Here is a 23649-nt window from a genome sequence, read left to right as displayed (position 1 = left end):
TCCCCACACCTCTTGCATTTCAATTCCTTCATTCAGATGCATGAACTTTGATTCTTCTGACCCAGTGAAAGTGCAACAAAAATAATTCCCTGAGCCACAGAGAGTCAGTCATTGTGCCAAATCTTAATATAAACCACTTAATTTTTCGGCGGTCTCTTTTATCCTCTTCCGTTGGATTATACAAATTTGACAGATCAGGGTGTAGCTCATTAACTGTCAATGTCGTCTTTAGAATGTATGAAGTGAAAATTTACAGCTGAGGGTATTTTTCCTTCCCATAAATAGACAAAAACCCACCAAAGATCCTGTCAGTGTGGATACACTTGCCAATCATATGTGTTATACAGCCTCACTGAACTATTGAAGCTGTATCAGAGCACTGGGCGGAGATGAGTCTTCATTACAAGCACTATGTGTACTCTATTTATTTTTCATCAATCCCCCCCAATAATTTCTCTCTAGCACAGTATATTAATATGCAGCTGAAATAAATTAGATTTTCCTGTTTTAAAGTAAAATATAGAAATATATATATGTGTATATATGTATGTATATACACATATATGTATATATATATCTATAGATATATATTTATATATTTATCCTGTTAAAACTAGAAAAAATGAGAATAAAAAAGTAGTATTGATGTAAAATACTAATCTAAACTAATTTGATTTAACTGATAATGTATGGGAAAGCCCTCTCTTTTCATAAAATAACCCTTTGCATAACACAGAATGTGTTTTCACTCATTCATGTATTGTGTCCAAACCTCTCCACTCAACAAAAGGACAAATGTATCGAAAAGTAGCATCCTTTCTGATGCCACAGCAATCCCATCACAGACTTCAGGCGCACAGAACATCGTGTGCCTCAGCCATTTATGTGCAGCCTCTGGTGTCTCTGTATAAGAGCGGGCTTTCACGACTTTTCAATTCAGCGCTTCTGCAGTGGCTCTTTATTCTGGGTCAGAGGGTATCTGGTTCCAGTAGGTTTGTGCAGATTGAATGAACATATGTCTGGTGAGGGGAAAAAAAACACCTTGAAGAAATGACACGTACAATTGATACTGGTGGACATGTACATTAAGAACGGAAATGTGGTGTGTATATAAGTACCGAACAATAAAGGAAAATCAGTGTTGGTTTCAGTTTGGATGAATAACGTTGTGAGATTTTCCCCCACTCTGGCATCTGTTTTTAAAAAAATATACAGTTTCAGGTCTCACAAAACGCCATTTTCATGTGGACAAAACACTAATACGATAAAAAAAACTGGTGTATTTACCTAGATCATGAACAGGCTAGTGATAAAAACATTACATTCATAAAAGGAAAAAAAGTATATTGCTATTATAGTGCTGAATACATCCGTTTTTTTAACTCATATGAAATTAAACTGAATAGAAAGACTTTTTATTTATTTATTTATTTATTTATTCATGAAAAAGACATTGTTTTGTATATTATTCTGGGGTTCTTGCCCCAATGTGCATCACAGTCTTAAATATTTGCCAGAACGTACCCATTTTTCAAGTATTGGAGTAAAAGGCAAAGCTGAACATAACACACACACACAAACACACACACACACACACACACACACACACACACACACACACACACACACACACACACACACACACACACTCTGCTTGAATTATTTCAGTGCTGTAATTCCACAAAGCAAACCAAACAAAATGAGGAACACACAAATCCGCTCAGAGTACATGTGCGTGTAATACACCGTGTTGTGTATTTTTCAAATGCTGATGTGTTGTTTAATTCCTGAAATAAGGTGTGATGTGAAGATAAACTGATGTGTGGGCCATTGAGGTTTTTCATTGGATGGAACTAAAAAAATAAAAGGCCAGGAAATTCACGCAGGTGAACCTGTGATCTTGGGAGGTTTTATTGGTTTAAATAAAGGGGTGTCACAGTGGTTTAAGAAAAAAAAAAAAATGCATAAAGAGCCGAAGCAAAGGTAGCAGCCCTCAGAAGAACTGTAATGGTGTGGGTTTAGGAGAGGAGGCTTTTGATCGCTTGTCACAGCCGCACGCGCAGAAAACTACAACACACAGTGTCTCGTTAATCTGGAAATACAATTATGCTAGGGAGCGGTTGCTGATTCGAGAAACAGCTTCAAATGGGCCTGTTATCCAGTGCAAAGAGGTTTCTGAATTCACAACTTACCAAAGACGTTAATAGTGCATAGTTTTGGCGCAATCCAATTTTGGCACTTCCTCTATACAGCAAACAATGCAGCGCTTTGTTTTTCTGTGGCTCACCTAAGGAAGCACATATACCTTCTATTGAAGTGTCTGAGGCATGAATAGAAAATCATTAAGCGACATTAATAGAGAAGACGATTAGTGCCCTTTTCCTAACATAAGACACCACTGATAGTTGTCTGGCAGCCACTCCATCCTCGCTATACCTCCATTTCTCTTTCATATAAAAATGTCCTCACTCTAGTTTATCAAAAAAGAAGAGATGCATATATCACCCCATTTTTCAGTAGACAGGTGTGCTTGTGCCTATGGCTTTGTAGCAAGTGCATGTATTCAGGCGCTCCACGTGCAAGACTGATAAATGACTTCACACTGCCAATGTGACACCTCTGTGACAATCACACGCTACGGCGGCCTCGTGCCTTTCCCTCTTGGGACATTTGTGTGCACATGTATGCATGTGTGTGTTTATGACGAGGAGAAATGCATCAGCGAAACTCATCCTCTCATCAGCCCTTCTTTATCGAATCCTAGTTTGTTTGCTCAAACGTCGGTCTCGGTTCGCTTCTAGCAAACCAAATGCAGGAAGTGGACTCCAATGCAGGGCATTGTGGGTACAGCTGCATGCTCCATGTTTTTGCTCTTATGTGGCAGAAACACAATAGATGAGCAAGTTTTCTTCTTCAGTAATTCTTGATGCAGTGAATACATTATTCATTTCACTAGAGTTCAGTGTGAAATCAAACTTGGACCGGCTGAATGTTGCAACACCCGAATTGAACCGAGTCCCAATCGTACCGAGTCTAGCGGACTATTAGGTGTGAAAACGTACATGCGTTGAGAATGCAATGTCGACGTTTAATTAAATTACATGTAGTCCAGCTTGAAGACTAGCTGCCGTCAACGATACAAACGTGTTTTCTAAAGTGACTCAGTTTGTCTTCACCCCCACATTCATTCTCCCGCAGCCTCTCGTCTCAATTCAGGTCAGTTTACGGCTGTTGCAACTTCAGATTTGTTGCCCCCTGACCTTTGCTATTTGACCTCACTTCAACCCTGACTTATGTTGCACAGCACAACTCGGCACCGTTTAGTTCATCGTGTAAGTGTTTCACTGCAGATTTAACTATGAGGAGTCCCCAACCAGCCTTTTGTGTCTTTTCTCCCACTCCCACCACCACCACCACGATGCAGCCACAGAGTGCAGGTCATCACGGCTACACATGCACAGTGTTTGATGGAGCCATGTACTGGCTGAAAATGTAATTATAAATAACAACAATGGCGTGAATGGATTTGACCTTTGAGCTACAGTTTGGACCAAAACTAATTTGACCTGTGTACATGTGTGGAGTGTTTGACTTATTAATAGAAAACGAGTCAGTTTGTTAGATTCTACACCATGCTATTTGTGGTTAAAGTATGAATTTCCATATTTCATATTTTGAAATGAATACATCGGTATTCAACAGTAGTTTGTGTAGTCGGTATTCTGAGTATATGCTGTTACATACAGAGCCTTTTCTAAAAAGAACACATAGGCTTTGTCCACTCACTGGAGAGGAATCGCTAATAAACTGAATGAGCAGCTCATACGTCTTTTTGAAATAAACAGACTGTGATTTAGTTGTTTTGAGTAGAGCCCCAAGGGAATTATAGCTTCTTTAGTAGTTTTTTGGGTCTCTTTTTCTGCAGCTGAAGCCATGTTCAAAGATTACGGTTTAAATATACATTCATTCAGTTAATATTAGTATTTAGCTGACCACAGCTCAGTTTAGTGGCCTCACGTCTTTTTTTTTCAGCCAGAGCTAAAGAAGCAGGACTGGGTCATCTATACACTGACCAAGCAGTTAGGAGCAGACTCGCATGACTCCTCCTCTATTTTTCATCCTCAACAACACACACAAAAGTGTAGAGTGAGAAGAGGGATATTGGTTTTTATGTTGTTGGAAAAGTGGTATCACTGATTCAACGACAATACAATCGTATATAAACGTGTATGATTGTCAAAGGACTTTTATATTGTGGTTGCTAAAAGTAAAGTCCCCCAGTCTGTGACTGCTAATCCATTCTTTCAGTATTAACAGTTTGGTGTAAGAGCGACATAAACTCACTATGGCAAGAAAGAGTAGTTATAAGACAAGATGGATGAAGAAGTGAAAATGGGCCCTGAGATGGAGCGATAGCGAGAACGGATGATGAACACTACAGCTGCTACGAAAGAGAATAAAGTGAAGTGAAATGAGCTTGAGTGTGCTTTTCATTGTCTTTTACTCAGGTTGTTATTGCGCGTGTAGTTCAATGTACTGAGTGACAGGAGTGGGCCTCTGCACAGAGCAGCGTCTCTGTTGCATAATGCACTTGGAAAACAACGAATTAGCCTGGTATTGTGACTGTGTGTGTGTGTGCGTGCGCGCGACGCTGGTTGTATGTAATGTGTGCTAGCTGTTAGGCGAAAATGTGTGAGGTAAATGCAGCTGCAACACAAAATCCCAAATTTCCAATCCGCTTCTCCTTCCGTGGTGTTAATCCCGTCCTAAACCCACACGTGCCAGCACCAACAGTCTGAACAAAATGCAACAAATGAGCAAAATACTGCGCTGCACTTTGTTTAAGGCGAAAATGTTTGCGGTGGAAAGTGATAACTTAATTAAGGCAGCATGGATTGAATGTCTTGCATGTTTTTCTTCTTTTTTTTAAGTACTGAAGTCTAGTCACTCAATGTAACTCGCCGTGTGACACACATGACGGCAACGACAACAAAAAAAGTTAGATGCACTCTCCCAACCATAAATAAAAATACAACTGGAATTTGAACACAGCATTTGTGCATATCCAGGTATGTAGCATGTAAATACTATGATCCACCCACACTCAGCAACCCTTCACTTGACCTGCACAGCCAAAAATATAAAATAAAATTAAAAAAAATACTTGTTTTTTCCTAATTTAGCACAGTGAGACCCGACCCAGTTTGAAGGTAGAATGGTTGCAGTTTTGTTCACTCCAGTTCGAAACGTTTTTTCAACTCGCTCCCACTCAGCAGGTCTTTTTTTTCCTCAGAGCTTTGTCTCTGCCTATTTTCTCTCTGTCACTTGATTTCAAACATAGGAGGCAAAAACAGAAGGAAATGAAAGTCAATGAAGGGCTAAAGCGGTGAGAGCTGGTGAAGAGCAGGAATACAAAAACTAAACAGAACAAATAACATGATACTGGTGAAGCATCCAAGGCCAGCCTGGTCAGTGAGCAGGTCAGTATTTTGGTGGGATGACCACCACCGGGTCACCATTCTTTGGCCGCCACATGAGCACCTGGGCGTCATTGGCGTTGGGCTTGACCATGGCATTAGAGGCGATGGACTCGTTCTTGCCGAGGATCTGGGGCTGTTCTTGGATCACAGGCTCGTTCAGAACAGCCCGCTGACCCAGAGGCTTGTCGGGGTCCACTTTGATGTGGAGCCGCATCCTCCAGCGGATTGTCTGCAGTACGAGAGTCTCTGAGGTGGCCTGGTTGATGGCCACCAACCAGGTCGTAAAGCTCTGGTCACGGTGGATGCTGCTAAGCTGAGGCACGTTGCTGTCACTGACTGGCACACTCCACGTCACGCTGGGGTAGAAATTGTCATTCATACTAACGGTGAATTTGCTGTCCCTCTTGGTGGGGCCCACAACAGTGCAGGTCTCCGTGGTGTTGCCATACCATGGGTAGTTAACGCCGTCTGAGTCGCTGATGGCCTGGATCTTGCCGTCACGCAGGTCCGGGAGCTCCCAACTCGACCTGGAAGTACAAAGGAATCGTTAATAACGGAGCTTACTTTTGCATTTATTGAGTTCAAAACGCTATCACAACCTGGATCTCCTAAATCGTTGTTTTGATGATAATTTCCATGAGTTATAAGATGATATTTTATTCATAATCACTGCTAAAGCAAAGTCTGATTGAGCATTAAAGACCTCTAAAGACCAATAAACCATACCAAATGATACCTTGTGTAAAACAATATGACCTCCCTGTTCCAACAACAAAGTGTTTATATCTCAGGGATCTCCATCTTCGTATTCAGTAACCGTCCATCGCTCAACACATGCAGGACGGATGCAAAAGGTTAATTGAAATCCTCACAGTCAGCACTTTCCAGCCATTTCCAGGCTGCTGCATAAAAAAAATACAACACAATAAAATAAATTACTGTGACACACACAGCAGGCAACACTGGACAGCTTAAGTGACCGGGTACTTCTCTGTCCAACTATTGATTTTCTGTCCACTCCAGCAGAAGGATTACCTTTCCTTGCCCAAAGCTGCAAGAGCAGCAGAGCAGGGGAGATAACGGTGTGATCACAGCCGAGTGACCTACAACCTGGGTGGCCAGGATTCATGTTGTGATTTTTTTTTGTACTCACCCAGAGGGCAGGAGTAGCAACGCAGACGTGATATGTGCATTTTTTTTTGTGTGTGGAAGATAATCACATAATCCTCTGAGCTAATGCCCCAGAATATGACTTTAATTTTAATATCCAGCTTTGTATTTGGACAAACACGGCATTCCAAGCACATAGTACATAAACACAGAAACTTTATTTGTATGCTGCGTCTCTCATGTGACTCGAGCAATAGCATGGGGATTGAGTGGATACAGCAGCAGTGCAGGGGCAGGCAGGGGTGAGAAGCATTTATCTTGTCATTCTGCTGACCGATGTTTTGAAGGAGTGGAGTTCACTTCTGAAACGTTTTTCGTGGGCTTTCCAGCCATATCGCTTTACTAGCCTAATGTTGAGGCAGCCTCTGTCTGTCTTGGCATGTCATAAATCATCTTCCTGTGACCATTTTGGAAATGTGGAAACCGAGAAACACAGATTTTGAATCTAAAGGACATTTGTTGATGTTTAAAAGCCTCATGCTGTTGATTGATGTGGTATAAATGGTAAATGGTACTTTCCATCAGATATTGAACAATACACCAGCTCACTACCATGACAAAAATGAATAAGGGTAAAATGTACATCAGTTGTGGGAATATGCTGTCAAGAGCGGAGGTTCCAAGAGATTGAACATTAAGCAGAGAGCACTGCGCACAGGTGCAATACACAGCATAAAATCATCTGCCCACTGAGAAACTTGACATTGCAGCAATCTGGCTCACTTCCTGTTTGTGTCTACATTGCCTTTGTGTGTGTGTTAGTGACAGAACCTCAGGGATTCACACACTTCTTCAAAGAAGAAATTACTCAACTGTGTTGCAATGTGACCCCTGAGCATGTCAGTTATTGCAAATGCCACCGGAGCTCTCAGCAGCGATTACCAGTGAGGGGCACTTGTACCCAGTATGAGGTTCTTGGATGAACAGTGGAGTAGCTCAACTCATTTGAAAAGTATAGCTTGTTTATTATAAGTATTATACATATTTGACATTGTTAGCTAAGAGATAAATAGTTGGCATCGTAGCTACAAGTCATGGATACACACACGACACAGATGGTGATGCAGCTAAAGCTAGCTAATGCCTGCCTCATAATAGAGGATTTTCAAATCGTACTTGGTTTTAAAATTGTGGGAAACCACGGACGCAACAAACTAACAAACTTTGTAACCAGTTTTCCGGTCAAGACACAGGACCACACACTTGGCATTTAATCAAACAATTTCAGGGAGGAGATTCCAGGGGATTGAGATGTCACAGAAGCTCGCATGATTTAGCGTGACTTCAGAATATAAACAGACATGCAGATTGGACTGTCGGCATCATCAGATAATAGCTGTGCGCGATGTTTTGTGCCGAGTAGGGATGGGTATCGGTTCGATACTGGTCAAAATCACTGGATCAGATATCGCACAGATAAAAATGTGAAATCCGAAACAATCCATATCGTATATGCTTCACTATGCATAGACTGTAATTCAGCATTTTAGCTGAGTCATGTTTGGGCTGTTTATTTCTTCTTTTTGGGAGAACAGTATTTGTTACACAGTTGGAGAATTATGTCTTTGAAATGACTATCAGACTGTATCAGACTATAACAGACGGTATCGGTAGATACCGATGATTAAATGCCAAGTGTGTGGTCCTGCGTCTTGACCGGAAAACTGGTTACAAAGTTTGTTAGTTTGTTGCGTCCGTGGTTTCCCACAATTTTAAAACCAAGTACGATTTGAAAATCCTCTATTATGAGGCAGGCATTAGCTAGCTTTAGCTGCATCACCATCTGTGTCGTGTGTGTAAAAAATAGCATCGTCTCATCCCTAGTGCTGAAAAACGCAGAAAACTGTGGATCAAGTCATGGCTGAGAGTATAAGTTATGGTTCTAAGCAAAAGTATGCAACATCCGTTTCCCGGTCAACTTGCTCTCATTGATTATTGTGGGGTTTTGCTAACACCCCAATCGCTGTTCAATGGTAAATATCAAATAAGTTTGAGACTTACGATTTGAAATATCCATTTACATCCGTTTTACATCTTCATCAGTTTGTGTTTGTCTACTTGCTCGAGGAACAAATTAGTATTATTTGACCTAACGGCTGAGCGCCTTAGTATTTCTGCATTGTTCAATATTGTGTATAGCTGTGAGATCCTCCTCCTCCTTCCTCCCTCTGCAAACAGCTGAGACTGTAAAGCGTCCAGCTTCTGCAACTGCATGGTGCAAACGGGACCAAATGAACCAATATTGAGATAACATGTGTTGCTTGTTCAATAGTGTGACTTGACACTAAAACATTAAAGTGCCCAACTGGAACATAATGAAACAGTTGGGACACACAGTACATGTTGATGTTGAACCTTAGTTTATGTAAGTAAAGCAGCCTGCGAGGCATTGCAGTGGTGTATGGAGGTTGCAACAGTTTCCTGTTTGACAAAAGTGAGAAGCCATGCGCTCTTCTCATGGAAACTAGGAGATGTGACTCAACTCAGACAAAAAGCAATTTGTGATATTTCTAATGTTGAGAGTGTAGGCCTGTTGATGGCACTGTGGGGTTACACAAATTTAGGAGAAAGGAGAAACTGTCTCTCTACCGAGAAAGTTCAATCATAGCGAAAGAAGCGATGTGAAAACAGCTAATTTCCTGTTTCTGCAGTTTTGTTGTGACACACCAGAAAATCACACGAGTATCAAAATGACAAAATGTCGACGATACTTTGAAATTAAGACTTGACCAGTGCTATTTAGCTTTTTTTTTTTACACAGCATACCTAATGTAATCACAACACACATCAGTACATGTATGAGCATGCGTTTGTGCCGGTCTATAAATACACACGTGCTGTCCAAACCTACTAGACTGCTCCTCAGTAAAAGTGCTCTGAGAGACGGTGACGGCAAGCAGCAGGAGAGGCGGTGAACGTGTCCGGAATCCAGAGCACATCATCCCCAAAGCCAAATGAGAAATCATCCAAATTACAATCCTCAGCTGTTGTATATAATCACGGCACAATGAAATCCCACTACCTTTTAAAGAAGCTAGTTAATGTGAGAGTGCGTCGGCGGTGAGCACAGGCTCCTCTCATGCATCCTAAGAGCGACTTAGAAATGAACATGGAGAATGAAGTGACCTTCGTAAGCCCCTTAAACTCTGTCAGCATCTGCTTTTTCGTTAGGAGGAAGGGTTGAATGACTCAGAAGTGAATAAGAGTACATGTAAAATTAAGCACACAAGCGACAAAGGCAAAGAGATTTACGGTGTACATGCAGTCCGTTAATTGCGTAGAGCGGAGATTTGTATATACTGTGTATATAAACAGTTTATACAGTTTTACTTTATTCACTCATGTATTTCAGGAAGTTATCTCTTCTTTTTGAGCTGGAGTTTCCTATCCATAGAGCTATGTGGTCTCATTCAGCTTAAAGCACATTCCCATATGTGAGTAAGCTGCTTATCTTTGCTGTCTATTAGTTGACCAATACCACTAAGTGGCTATTATTAATGGACTTCTGTGGCAGTGTGTGTATTATCAGAATTTAACTCTTTTCAAATGATGGAAGTAGTAAATGCTACCTTTTTTTTAAATATCTAGATCCTTTCTTAAAACTGAGATGTTGCTTTTCACATTTTACGGCCGTAGTAAAGTGAATATATTTGGATTTTGAACAACTGGTCAACTAAGACGAGGCATCTGAAGATGTAACTTGAGCTCTAGAACTTAAATAGTTTGGTGGTATTGACTAGATATAACACTTCCTGTGTCACCTAATACTGAGAATTTGTTGTCGTTGGATATCAAATTTCAGTACCTAATCTCACCATTGTCACTGAGCCAATAAGCGCACAGCGTGCTGTTTCAGTGAGATCTAACGGTGCTCTTGACTGGCTGTCTTGAGGCACACCGGACGTTTGCAACCAGAAATGGAGGTCATACTGCAAGAGGAGAGGAAGAGGGGACGATCACATGTGTGGGTGTGTGACTGTGTGTTGTGTTTTAAGGTGCTTGTGCTCGTTTAGCGAATGAAGTGACACAAGTGACGCAAGAAGCAAGTGATAAAGTTACTTTGCGACAGACGACTGGACGATCTGTGGTAAAGAATTTTACCATAATGTGTGACCTATTTTTTGTTGAAACTGATTTAATAAGCCTGGTTTTTAATTAAAATGGGGTGGGAATCACAGAGTACCATGCAATACATGGTCCACGATACCAATAATATCGCGATACAACAATTCTGTGATAATCAATATATTACAAGACAATCGTATAGCCGATTGAACGTGGATGGGGCATCTCTTAACGCAGCTTTCTCCGCCATAATCCCGCTGTAAACTCCCTCTTCTTCACCCAAGTTTCCCTCATTCATTTGAGCAGCGCCACCACGAGGATAAATGAAGTACCCGGCGAGTAAAACTTTACTTTAGAGCGCCTTTATTTGTTCATTTAAATATTGATATTTGCCCTGGAGTATCAAGGAAGGAAGTTGATATATCACCATCCTTTTAGAATACATATTCATGAATGTAAGACTAATCAAACATTTAAATAAATGTTACAGCACTAAATATTTTAACAAGATCGGACTAGTAAGAAATGTAATAATTGAAATGTAATTTTGAAAAAATCGCTTTGTTCCCACAGTCGCTGTCTATTTTTTTGATGATTGAAAAAAAAGACAAAAGAACTTGAATGACAACTAAACTTCAGCAAGATAAAAAAGTAAATAATTACAATACGCTTTCTTATTCTCTCACAATCTCTCTCATAGCGACTCTAACACTCATAGTCATGGGGCCCTGATGGGGTGCAGGTTCAAGGGAGGGGACTGGGTCTCTAATCTTAGACATGCAGCACTCAAACATCCTCTGCTGCAGCGTCTATAGATAAAGCATATTTTGGGTGCATGTCTACTTGTGGTTGCCCCACTGCTGCAAATAAGACCAGCACTTTGTGCGAGATTTGTATAAACACGCAAACACACTGACAAAAAGGAAATGGGGAGGAAAAGAAAAAGAACTTTCAGTGTCAACGGTGTATTTTAGAGCTGGTTCTGTTGGTGTTTGTCTTGTTAATAACCCCTGGTGCAAAATGACTGTATAGACAAACAGAGGCATCCGACAGGTCAGAGCAATTATTTTCCAGCACACTGTATACCGCACTTGTGTCTGTCGGGTTTTGAAGTACTTTGTTGTCTGCCAACGTGGAGCCACAAGCTCACATACAGTATACTGCTCACAGCTGAGCCACTAATTGAACAAGTCCATTCCTCTTCCCGTTTCTACCAATGCTATATCTTCCTGGAGGTATATGAAGTAGTGTTTATATACGCAGCACAGAGTGGTGATGGACATGGCAACTGGAGAATATTCCCCATTTTACCATGCAGTACAAAAACAGGAACTCAAACGCTCTCACAAAGCAAAAGAAGAAAAGTTTCTTTTTTTTGACTGTTGGAGTCACTAAACTGGTTTATATTTTAATACTAAAGCAACTGTGGTAGAATTTAATGCCCGTTCATCTTTGTTTTTCCTCTTTCTCCTAATCAGTATTCAGTGTTTAGTGTAAACTACAATCACTCAATCAACTCTAAATTAATGTGCAAATTGTTTGGTTATCAATTTGTCATTTAAATCGTTTTTTTTTTTTTATTTGTTTCTTTTTAAACAAAAAGGTTATGAAATAAAATGGAATTTGTTTCTCAAATGGCAGAGCTGACAGGAAACAGAAACCTTTGGTGTTGGTTAGTCAAAACAGGAGAAGGTGTCAGTCACTCTGACATCTGTGAAGTTTCACTTTTTCCACATTTTATAGTCATACATTATTCAGTGAGTAGTTGGTAATTATAATAACTGACAGTTGCAGCCCTACAAGTATGAGAAGACATCTTTTTAGTAAAGTTTCCAGGTATGTCAATACATATACTAAAATAGACAAGAATTTCAGAACTATCTAAATAGCAGCCACGTGTCTTTGTTGACATAGTAACTGTCTGAAACTACATTCTCAGTTAATTATCACATAATCTGACCGTCATCTCCCGCAAACTGACCAAGTGTCAGTGAGGTTCTGAATTCAAACATAATCCAAACACTGAGTCCAAACCAAACGCGCTCAGCAGACGAACTGTGTAAAAAGAGCCCCGTGATACTCACATCCCTTTGTTTCCATATGTATTGAAGAACTCCATGTGGTTGCACGCTTGAATCCACCCGATGGTCCACGTCTCCTGACAGGACACCGGCGGCACCAGGACTTGGGCATGAGCGCGGAAGTGCGGTGTCCGGTAACGCAGCACCACGCTGTTTGACTCGTCGATGCTGGTGGGGTTTGAATCGATGGAGGTGTTCACCTCCAGGACGATGACACTGTCTCGGAAACTCTTGGGTTTACACCTGATACTCTGGATGCAGCCCATTGCTTTAAACAGCAACACAATCCACAACGACGCCCAGAGGTCTGAAGGAGAAGACAGACGCATGGAAACAGCAGGGAAATCACCACAGGCGGTTCCTCGTCATATCAACCCCTCAAAAATGCTTATGGGTATCAAAAAAAAGAAGTGTCATAAAAAGCCATGCATCTGTGATTCAACAAAGGAGTAGAAGAAGTGGAGGCTTTCACTGTTTTCGGTGCGTAAAAAGCAACTTCAACAAACGAGCGCATTGGCAGTAACTCTCCTTATAACTCTCCTGCATTTCGTGTTTTCATGCAGCAGAGATACAAGTTACTGCCTCGTCAATGATCTCCAAGCAAAACAAAAAAATAGAAAATAGAATAGACTTCACCTTCTGGCAACATGCATCCAGTGGAGAGGTGTGCGTAAAAGGTTCAGGTTGATTATAAATAATGAACTAACGAAACACCTACTAATGTTACATGTTAGCGTCGCATTTCCCTTTGTGTAATTCTTTATTATATTAAAGGCTAATCCCTGGCCTGAAATATCATCATCATCATCATCCCTGAAAAATCTAACTTAAGCTGGACATTTAAAAACGACAAATGGCAGATCAAATGTGACGCTCAGAGCTGCTGTGTCCGTTTAATCCGCAATAGACTCGGTTCAATTATCAGATTGCGTGATTGGACATTAATGCATGTGCGGATTAAAGGTTCACGTGGTGCGACTGTCTAACGACATGCAAAAAAAAAAGAAGTGTACCTATAAAACAGTTCAGCAGAAAGTCTCCAATGTGTTGAGAGTGAGCGTCGGTTCCGCTCACAGTCTCCGGTCAGAGAGGTAATTATTCCCTTTATCTCCTCCACTCACACCCGCTCCCTATATCTGCTGCACATTATTTCACCGTCCCACACGGAGACGCAGCATTCCCGCACATCCACAGTCGAGTTTGACACGGAGCACCGCTACACCCAGAGGACACCGCCGTGTCTTCAGCGCCCACTTCACAGGATCCATTCTTCACATTAGTGTGGATTAAATAAATTTAAAAAAAATATATATATCTCAGGACGGACAAAATATCACATAGTTGTCCCGGTGCCGAGCGCCACCGTCTCCCTCTGCGACGGGATGCACAGTTTCAGCCTAGATTCCTGCACAGGCTGTCATTCCTCTGAGCTCGTCCCATCGCTGCTGCTGCTGCGACGGCAGGTTCACCCCGCGACGCATTGGTCTATTTCAGCAGCCGGGGAAGCAGCACTATAAGTATCTCCGAGACGACACTTCCGCCCTGAGCTGCGAGCATGCTGGGAAATGTAGGCAAGAAGGGCACTTTCTGTTGGGTGCGGCAAAATCACCAGAAAAGCTGCACCATGCAGGGCAATTTGGATCTATACATGTGCGCGTTTCATCAATGGGAGAGTGCTGGTGCTGCGCAAATGACAATGCGCAGACAAGATATACGCAGACACTGGGTTGGGAAACAATTTGCAGGCGATTTATTTTTACATGCCAAATACAGTACAGTTGTTGAATTTGTTCCATAAGATCTTTGTGTTGATGGTTCAAATAGCGTGCGTAAAATGGAGCTGTGGTTAATTTATCTAACTTATATCTCTTGGAAATGTCTTGAAAAGGTTGATAGATAGATGGATAGATAAGAATGTATTGTTGTCTCCAAAGGGCTGAGCAATAATCATGGTTGTGTGGTCTATATTTTTCTGGTTTTGTTGAGTTAGGAGCATTTCCGGGACAAAACAGGGAGATGCTTTTTGTATTGTTTGCTCTTCATGTTGTTGTTGTTGTTGTTGTTGCTGCATCACTGCAATCATGACTGTGCTCCCTTTTCCCGCTGTCTGTTTAAGCACCTTGGAGAACTCCGCTCTACAACACTATACGCACCGGCGTAGTTGAATCCGCTCTGTGCGTAAACTACGTCAAATACGTACGGGGGGAAACGAACGCTGTGCAGGCTGCGCTCCATTGTCTTCTCCTCCTTTCTTGTTGATTCTTGGCTCATTGTTATCGCCCTCGCGCTGCGTGGATTCTGTTCGCACGAGCGTCTCGTGTACTCGCTGCCAGTGTTTCAGAGACGTTGTTCGTGGCTACAGAGAGGATTTCAGAGTAATGCTGTTTGGTTCACATCGCTGCTCAGCCTTTGCCTGGTAAGATGACAACATTGTGCCTTGCGTATTCCTTGCACCTTCCCTTGCGTGCGCTTGTTTTGTAGCTCTGCTGTGGCGTAATACGCGCATGTTGTTATTTTGTCCCCATGCTGTATATCGTGTTTCTCTGGATTGGCCGAGCTAAATGCCATTCAATACACCCCCAGCCTGCCTGCATGGTATAAACAGCAAGGCATTCCAAAATGGTCTAAATATATCTCCGGGGGGAGGGAGTGGGTGAAGGGGTTTATCCTGGGGCATTTCTCCGCCGTGGTGAATCCGCACCACTTGAATTGATCGGAGATTGACAATCGCTTATTGCACCCACAGAGGCGAACTTGGTCCTAAATCCAGACATGCCATCCAGTTACAATGTGAGATCCAGGACGCGGGAGAGAAACAGCGTTCTGAGTAGACCCGAGTTCATGTCCTTGAACCAACCGCCCATCCGAGGCAGCGGCAACAGCAGCAGCAGCGGCGGCGGCGGCGGCGGAGGAGGAGGTCCCTCCGTGAACCGGGGCAGCGCGAGGCGACCGAGTCAGAGCAAGAACCAAACTCCAAACCCGCCGAGTGAAGAACCCGCCGACAATGGCAGCAAAGACCGGCGAGAGCCCGGCAAGATGCCAGAGGAGGACTGCATGCAGCTGAATCCTTCATTCAAGGGGATTGCAATGAACTCCCTCCTTGCCATTGACATCTGTCTATCCAAGCGCTTGGGGGTGTGCGCCTCCACGTCCGCCTCCTGGGGAGGCTGCCGCTCCATGGTCGGGCTGTTAGCGCTCACGGGCCACGGCATCACGTGGATCATTGGCACCATTGTGTGTCTCACAAGGAGTAACACTCTGGCTGGACAAGAGGTCCTGGTCAACCTGCTGCTTGGTAAATGGCACATCACACTCACCAGTCTGTCATGATGCAGGTCCTTCTCCTGCGCCAAGTTCACACCAAGAGCAAATCCACTAAAAAGACCTCCTCTCACAATATCATTCATACATTTTAAACACTTTTGTTCCCACCAGTATCAGTCTGATCAAGTCATTTGCACACACAGTCACAGAAATGAACATCCATCCATCTTCTAGTTTGAAAACTAGGATTTACAAAGTTTGTTTGGTGCTTAATGCCAAGTTATCAGAATCAGGTGTAGTGCCAGGTAAAGCTTTCACAAAACAAGAAATGTGGTCCTCAAAATGCAATTATTTACATTAGAAAAAAATAAGAACATAACTGAGACCAAAATAAAGGATGTAAACATAACTTTATGATGTGATTAAGGATGAGGACACGAGGATTAATAAGTGATATATTAGTTGGCTTTAGCTATAGAAACATCTCAAAATGTAAAAAAAAGTTCAAATATTTGTTTTCATACACACTGTCTTTCCACATAACAGTGGCCTAGTTAATCCTGTGACCTATTATATTTGTGCTGATTGTGCCTCATCAGCCTCGTAGACCAAAGATGCAAACTCAGAGTTTGCACGAGTAACAAGTGTCAGCCTTGTGCTGTAGAGTGAACACACATGTAGTCAAAGGAGGGGGTTTTCTTTCACAGCTTCTCTGTCTGTTCTCTTCTGTTTATTCCTCTTTTTGCAGCCACTTTTAATTGAGCTGCATCACACAAAGCACCGTGGTTCATCATGGCATCACAATGCAACATGGATTTAGTCGGATTAAAAGTTAGTTGGATTGAGTAAAAGGATTTACAAACATGTCAAGGTTGTGAATTCAGACATTAATCTTGTTCATAAATTTAATCTGATCAGGTTTTCTCCATGGGTCCACACATGAGAAGATCTTTGTTGTTGTGCATAAATTATTTCTCTTTCTCTCTTTCTCTCTTTCTCTCTCTGTGTTGCATTTTATTTCAACATATAACGGCAGCAAAAAGCATATGACATTTAAAAAAAAAATTAAATTCAATATGATTTGCAGACAAAGTGCACAGTCTTTATGGGCCCAAACACAGATTATTGACCAAAAATCTGTTCAAATCCTCTGGCTGCAGCGACTCTGAACTCTGATTGCACCCCCCTAAATCTCAGGATTTAGGACACTGTTATATTGTGTTTGGGACATTGTTTAATCACAACTGCTTGTTCATTATCTGTCAGTCCAGATTAATTCCAAGTCTAAATATGATAATATTAAACAGTTGGTGGGGAACATAGTATGTAATACTGACTCGTGCGGACTGGACTGTTTTGTATTGTTTTACTCAGCTCACTGTTGTCATTTTATAAACACTGCAGTGCTAAAAATATCTGTCATAGTGTTTTGAAAACAAGACAACTGCATGTGTTTCCAACAGCAGACCTTGAGACGATGTTCCCATCCATATCAACTGCAAGTGTGCAGTTCAGCCTGTTTCTGTGTGACCTTGTTCCTCCAATGACCTAATTACTCAATTTCTCAAGGAGTCAGGGTTTATTTAATATGATGCCACTCCATTTATTTATATATCGGCAGGATATACTGTGAATATTTTCAGTCATACAGGTTTTCCAGGCTTTTTTCGAGACAAAAAAGTTAGTCCGATTTATATACTATATAGTATAGTAAGTATTCTATCTAATAACGTAATAACAAAAAAATAAGCTTTCAAATGACTCAGGATAAATAAAAAACAGTGAGAGCACAGTGTCCATGAGGAAAAATGGTGTTCAGGTGGAAGATGTTTCTTCATTTGTGACTCACTAATGGGGTGATCCTTGTATTTAACTTCTATGTCAAATACAACAACGTTGTCATTGGAGTCACGTGAGACTGATTGTGAATGGTTGAAATATTGTTAGGTTGGAGATAAGCGTGTCATTGTCCTCCTCCTCTCTGGAAGGTTTCTCATAGATGGCCTCCAACCCATCTCTAAGATTTTAGTAGAAGTAGATGTCATTCTGGTGTAACACCTACCTTTACCCACCGAAGTCTTTCAGGTTAGTTTTGCATCCCTGTGTTTTCAAACCGTTCTGTTTGGTGTTCTCTGACTGTGTACTGTGGCGTAGACCTGCATCTGGGCCTCAGTAACTAACAGACAAATAGCCTTTAATTTGCTTTACCCTAAGCTTTGTGGAACAGCATTATATTTCAAATGTTTCAGCTCTTTATATATGTTTAATAATTCCGCAATACAGTAGCAGTACAGTAACTGCCGCAGCTCTTACCAGCCATGCTTTTGCTTCTCTCGGTAGTGGTCATGGAAAAATAGCTTTGCTCTATTCCCTCCACCTTCCCATTCCCTTCATGGCAAACAGTTGAAATTAGTTAGCCAACCCTTCCTTCCAACCATTATCACCTTAAAAGCCTGACCTTTGCTGTGTATTTCATCAGTCACCTCTCCCCCTGATATGTTAGTGGCATATTCTCATTAATCAATGCAATATTATTAGACAAGTCCATGCAGCGGAAACAGCGACAGACAAAAACACCCGCCCCATCCTTAATGCAGTGGAGAATGAAGAAACTGATTTGGCAAAAACATGAAAACATTCCCTCTTTCCTTAATTGAGCAGTTTTCCCTTGAACTGGCCATCTGAGGTCAGCGCCCATGAGCTATGTTACGGATGGAAAATGTTTCACTGCTCAAAACTAAAACACTTACAACTGTGTGATCAATAACTGGGCGCTGACTGACCGCCTGGGGGAGGGGGGTTGACTTCAATAGTGTTATCACACTGTGCTGACTGCAGCTGCCCTGCCTGTCCCCGTGATGTTTCAACACACAGAAAAAAAGAGTACATCTCAAACCTGTATTTTGCACATTTGTCATTCCCACATTCTTGAAGACTTTGGTCATTTTGTGGGACCATGATGTCAAACTCACTGAATCATCAGCTGTTATAGTCAGCTGAAGGGGCCCCACTGACAGGCTTGTGTTTACAGATGATATATGATGCACCATCTCATCCTCTTTGAGATGTTTGCTGCCACAATGCACCATGGGATAGCACCAGTCTCACTGTCTGCCTTGTTTTTTTTTCAACCCTCGACAAGTCTGGTCACCTCTCCATCCCTTCTTCATCTTCCCCCTTTAGGAAAATGACAGCACCACACCAGCAGCTTATAAAGAGCTGGAACAGGAGTTAAAATAATCGTCCCTTTGGGACAGTGTGTGGACGGGTGCAGAGAGAAGTAGGCCAGCCTAATGGACACCTGACAGTTATTTTGTGCATGGTTGGTTGGACGTGTGTGTGTGTGTGTGTGTGTGTGTGAAGATGGCGTTGGTTGGGGTATTTTTGGGGAGTGTCATGGAGCTATAAAAGGCATCTGTAAATGTGTGGTATGTGGACTCCAAACGAACTTGACTTTGACTTTTGAGTTGTCTTTGGTCACCGATATATCACTTTACATCTAAATGCAATAGTTCTTTTTGCCGTTTTAACTCCTATAAATGTGTTATCTGCATTTTGATCTTATCAGTGTCATATCTGGTGTTGCTAATACGAACTACAAAAGCAAGAGGTGACATCAGATGTTCACGTCATGAACATGTGCACCAAAGTCACGTCAAATCCATCCGTGAGTTGTTGAGAAAAAAAACACAAATGCGTGTGCATCACAGAGGATATCAAGACAAACAGACTATAAAAATGTAAAAAAAAAAAAAATAAGCATTTTAGCTGAGTCATGTTTGGGCTGTTTAATTACATCAATATTTGTGACACAACTAAGTGATTGGATCGTACTAATATCGGAATCGGTAGATAATTGAGTATGTGATTATCAGTATTGGAACGGACACAAAAAAGTGGTATTGTCCCATCCCTATGTCAAAGTGTAATTTGGCTACATCCTGAAGCAATCTGCCCAAGATAAGCTGAGTCGTAAAACTCAAGGATATGCAGTACAGAGGGAGACAGATGCGTCATCCCCCTATGAAAGTTAATATGGCAATAATGCTTAAAATAAAACAATGATTCTTTGCTTTTAACTGCCCACAACGTCCAATAACAATTACCTCCAACGAGGGGGTGGTTACAGGCAGACACATGCTTCATTTTTAAGGAGTCACAAACCAAAAACACTGCGACTTAACATTTTAATACACGTGATTATTGGGAAGAGCAGTTCCATTAAAAAAAAAGTTATTACCGTCATTTGTCCTACAGGTGTAGTTATGAGTTACTTTTCTCTGTTGTGCATTTTTATGGATTCAATCAGTGGCTCACACATTTTGTTAAGTAACACAAAAGTAGGCCCTACTCATGTGGATATAATGCTAAATAAGACATTTCACATTTGGCATTGAAATGCATCCTTCATGGGATTGTATTTAGCTTCCTTTGCTCTCCATTACACAAGAAGCAATAATATGTTTTTAATAAGTCTGGTTGTACAGATACGTCTGGTGTCGACACATTTGTCACTGGTTTAATTATAATCCAACGCCCCTTTTTTTTTTGTCTGTAACAGCCCTCATCCTTGATGTCATGACTGTGGCCGGAGTCCAGAGGCTTGTGAAGCGCAAAGGACCCTGGGAGATGACACCGGGCTTCTTGGACTCCGTCGCCATGGACATCTACTCCTTCCCCGCCGCTCACGCCAGCCGGGCCGCTATGGTCTCCAAGTTCCTGCTGTCCCACCTTGTCCTGGCTGTGCCGCTCCGCATACTCTTGGTGCTGTGGGCCTTTCTGGTGGGCATGTCGCGAGTGCTGCTGGGGAAACACCACCTCACTGACATGGTGTGTGGCTTTGCGCTGGGCATGTTCCACTTCAGCTTAATGGAGTCGGTGTGGCTGTCATCAAGCACCTGCCAGACAATTATTTCGATTGGCACTCTCAGCTGGAGCCCTCTTTTCTGAACTCTTCTTATAAGACTATACTAGCACGAAAGGCTCATTAGATAAACTTACCCAAAAATGCAAATTAAGGGCATTGGTAGATTTTGTAAGTTATTTTTCTAATGGTTTAAATTTGCAGGCTCATTAATATCCGGATGCACACACTGGCTTGCATGTCATGCCCAGGACAGGCATGTTTCACAGTGTTTCAGTCGGATGGATCACACACACACACACCTCTACTGCTCTTATATAGTAAAGGAAAAATTAGACGAGTTTGAAAACAAACAAACATGTTGAGTTGATTTCTCTTTTTTTTATATACACATATTTTCAATTCTCATAAATCCAGTACCATGAAACCACAACTGATCCTCTTTCAATTCACCAAATTCCATCCGACGTCCGTGAGTCTCCTTCTCTTTTCCATCTTACTTCCTGTTATGTCCACGCTTTCATCTCTTCCTCTTTTCCTCATAAGAAAAAAAATTATGTTAGGTTTTGTGCTTTCTTTCTGGACTAGTGAAATACTTATACTATGATTAACAATGACTAGAGTTTTGTGTAAGGCTGTTATACTGGATGTGACACTCGAAGTGATTAGTATTTGGATATTCCACATGTTTCCTAATTGGCATGACTAATATACTTGTTTATTTCTGATGGGATGGTGATATTTTCTACTGTATTTTTAATTTTTTGTGAAAAACAAATGTGACACTTGGAATAGAATGTAATATTTTTCTTACAGGCTCAAATATGATTTTTTTTTCATGTGCCATTTACAGTTTTTTGTTGTTGTCATTCTCTGCAGGCTACCACATTAATTTAACAGATACTTATGATTCGAAAGAAGTAGATTCTGTGCCCCAGTGATCAAATTTAGGGTGTGACACAATGTTTGTAGGTTCAAAACAGTATGTTTGATGTAACAGTTTTCAAGAATGTACACCTTCAATTTCCTATTTGAAAGAGACCTGCATCTGTTCTTTGTTAGTGTATTTCAGTGCAGTGATTTGGTGTGTAAATACTGTACAATAGTTTGGCTTGTTCTATAAAGGGATATATATTTCATGTTTTTACTTTGTTTTTCCATCTTATTAATAAAATAAGCTGGACCGCCAGTAAAACATACATGCCTCATGAATTGAAACTTAAGTTTGGAAACTCTCTGAAATCCCTGAAATAAAATAAAAACTCTTTAACACACACTGAAGTGCAAAACACAACTCTTCATTGTATTTTTTTTTATCCTGAATTCAATTTTTAGTATTGAGTATTTTGAAAATCCACTACTAGATCACTTTCAGGTTGTATTCCACCAGTTCCACAGTGTGTTTCTTCAGCCTTTGACATTATTTTCCCATCACAATACTGGAAACCGCAAGCAATGTGACAGGAAACGGCACCAGTGCAACAGTGTGTGTGTTGCTGTAAAAGCAGGAACAGAAACTGACTTGAAACATGCAGAGAGAGTTGCAGCAGTCAGCCATTATATGTTCCCGGAACATGCACAGCTAGAAATCAGAACGTGTTGGCAATGAGCTCACAAACATTTTGACCTATTTCCTGTATTTTAAAAAGTTTAAATCAGGCAAAGCATAGTAACGGAGACACTGAAGGGTTAGGAAAAGTGTGATGCACGTCACATAAGAGGAACCATTTTTTTGCCAACAAAAGAACTAAGAACTAAAAGAGTGTACACACAGGTATTCATGGTCTGTCAAGATTTAATAAAAGCTGGTCATAATTACGTTCCTCATTCAAACATTTGTGCTTTTTTTATGCTGGCGTCACACAGGAGGATTTGCTCTCCAGCAAAACAGACGGCAACATCACGGTTGTTTGAGTTTTTAGCCCAGAATGCAGCCTCGACAACGTGCAAAACATGTACCCAAAATATCTGAGCAAGTGAGTTGTGATAGTGTTCGCAGGCCTGTTTCCACACACACACACACACACACACGAGTCAACAGACACCACAATTCCCATAGTTGTGTCTTCATGCTCTATTTGTTTCACGGTCTCTGTAACACAAAAAATAGACTTTCCGTGGCCAACAGGAAAGGAATTGGGCTTGTAACGTGAAGGTTCTGGGGCAAGGCACTCAATCCCCCATTGTTCCTCAGGCACAGGTAAGTGCTGCCCACTGCTACTGCCAAATTGAAATTCACTATCACTAATTGGAGTGTGTGTGTGCAAAACAACTACTTCTGTGGGTGTGGAGCTCTGTTCATGTTATAATATCAAAGAGCTGTTCTGCATATTAAAAAAATGTCTATTACATAAACATGTGCCCTTAAAGCACAGCAGATTTGAGATAATACACACAATTCCATCTGTGATATTTCCTGTTACTTTCAGTGTTAATTGGAAAGGTAATTTATTGTTTTTAACAATATTTACTGAAGTAACTGTTCTAATTATTCTTCTTATTACTATTTGTTAAGGTAAGGGGAACCAGTTGAAGAAAGAGTAGCCCTCTAAAAGAATGGAAGAATGGTTAAGGAAGGACAATTGCTCCCTCTAGAGGAGTTTGCTTGATTACACTAAGAACCAGTTTCAGTTGCTACTGGTCGATTGGTATGGGTGTTTTTATTTGTAAAGAAGGATACATTCTCTCATTACATGTTTTTAAATGTAAGTATTTTTCTTTGCTC

At 41.3% G+C, this 23649-nt stretch overlaps 2 protein-coding genes across 4 annotated transcripts in view; one reads left to right on the top strand and one right to left on the bottom strand.

Annotated features, from left to right (window-relative positions):
- Nucleotides 1-22200, top strand: part of LOC122758293 (inactive phospholipid phosphatase 7-like) — a 55246-nt gene extending 33046 nt beyond the window's left edge. The window contains exons 1-3 of one of the 2 annotated variants that reach the window (XM_044012354.1): nt 14425-15212; nt 15543-16091; nt 20622-22200. In XM_044012354.1, the coding sequence (XP_043868289.1) occupies nt 15569-16091; nt 20622-21010 (912 nt within the window). In that variant the 5' untranslated portion in view covers nt 14425-15212; nt 15543-15568 and the 3' untranslated portion in view covers nt 21011-22200. Of the gene's footprint in view, nt 1-14424; nt 15213-15542; nt 16092-20621 lie in introns of those variants that run through there. The other variant, XM_044012352.1, reaches the window with a different exon arrangement.
- fam78ab (family with sequence similarity 78 member Ab) lies at nt 1888-14270 on the bottom strand. Of its 2 annotated transcripts, XM_044012356.1 has the most exons (3): nt 13810-14270; nt 12800-13103; nt 1888-6007 (listed from the first exon to the last, which is right to left on the bottom strand). In XM_044012356.1, exons 2-3 carry the CDS (start codon nt 13060-13062, stop codon nt 5482-5484), a joined length of 789 nt encoding a protein of 262 aa, XP_043868291.1. In that variant the 5' UTR covers nt 13063-13103; nt 13810-14270; the 3' UTR covers nt 1888-5481. The 2 variants fall into 2 exon arrangements, with proteins under 2 accessions (XP_043868291.1, XP_043868290.1); XM_044012355.1 differs by having other exon boundaries at nt 12800-14270.
- Nucleotides 22201-23649: the final 1449 nt, after the last annotated feature.

This window comes from Solea senegalensis, linkage group LG21 (assembly GCF_019176455.1).
Source record: "Solea senegalensis isolate Sse05_10M linkage group LG21, IFAPA_SoseM_1, whole genome shotgun sequence".
NCBI classification, from domain to species: Eukaryota; Metazoa; Chordata; class Actinopteri; order Pleuronectiformes; family Soleidae; genus Solea; species Solea senegalensis.
This window is presented reverse-complemented; position numbering and strand designations above follow the sequence as displayed.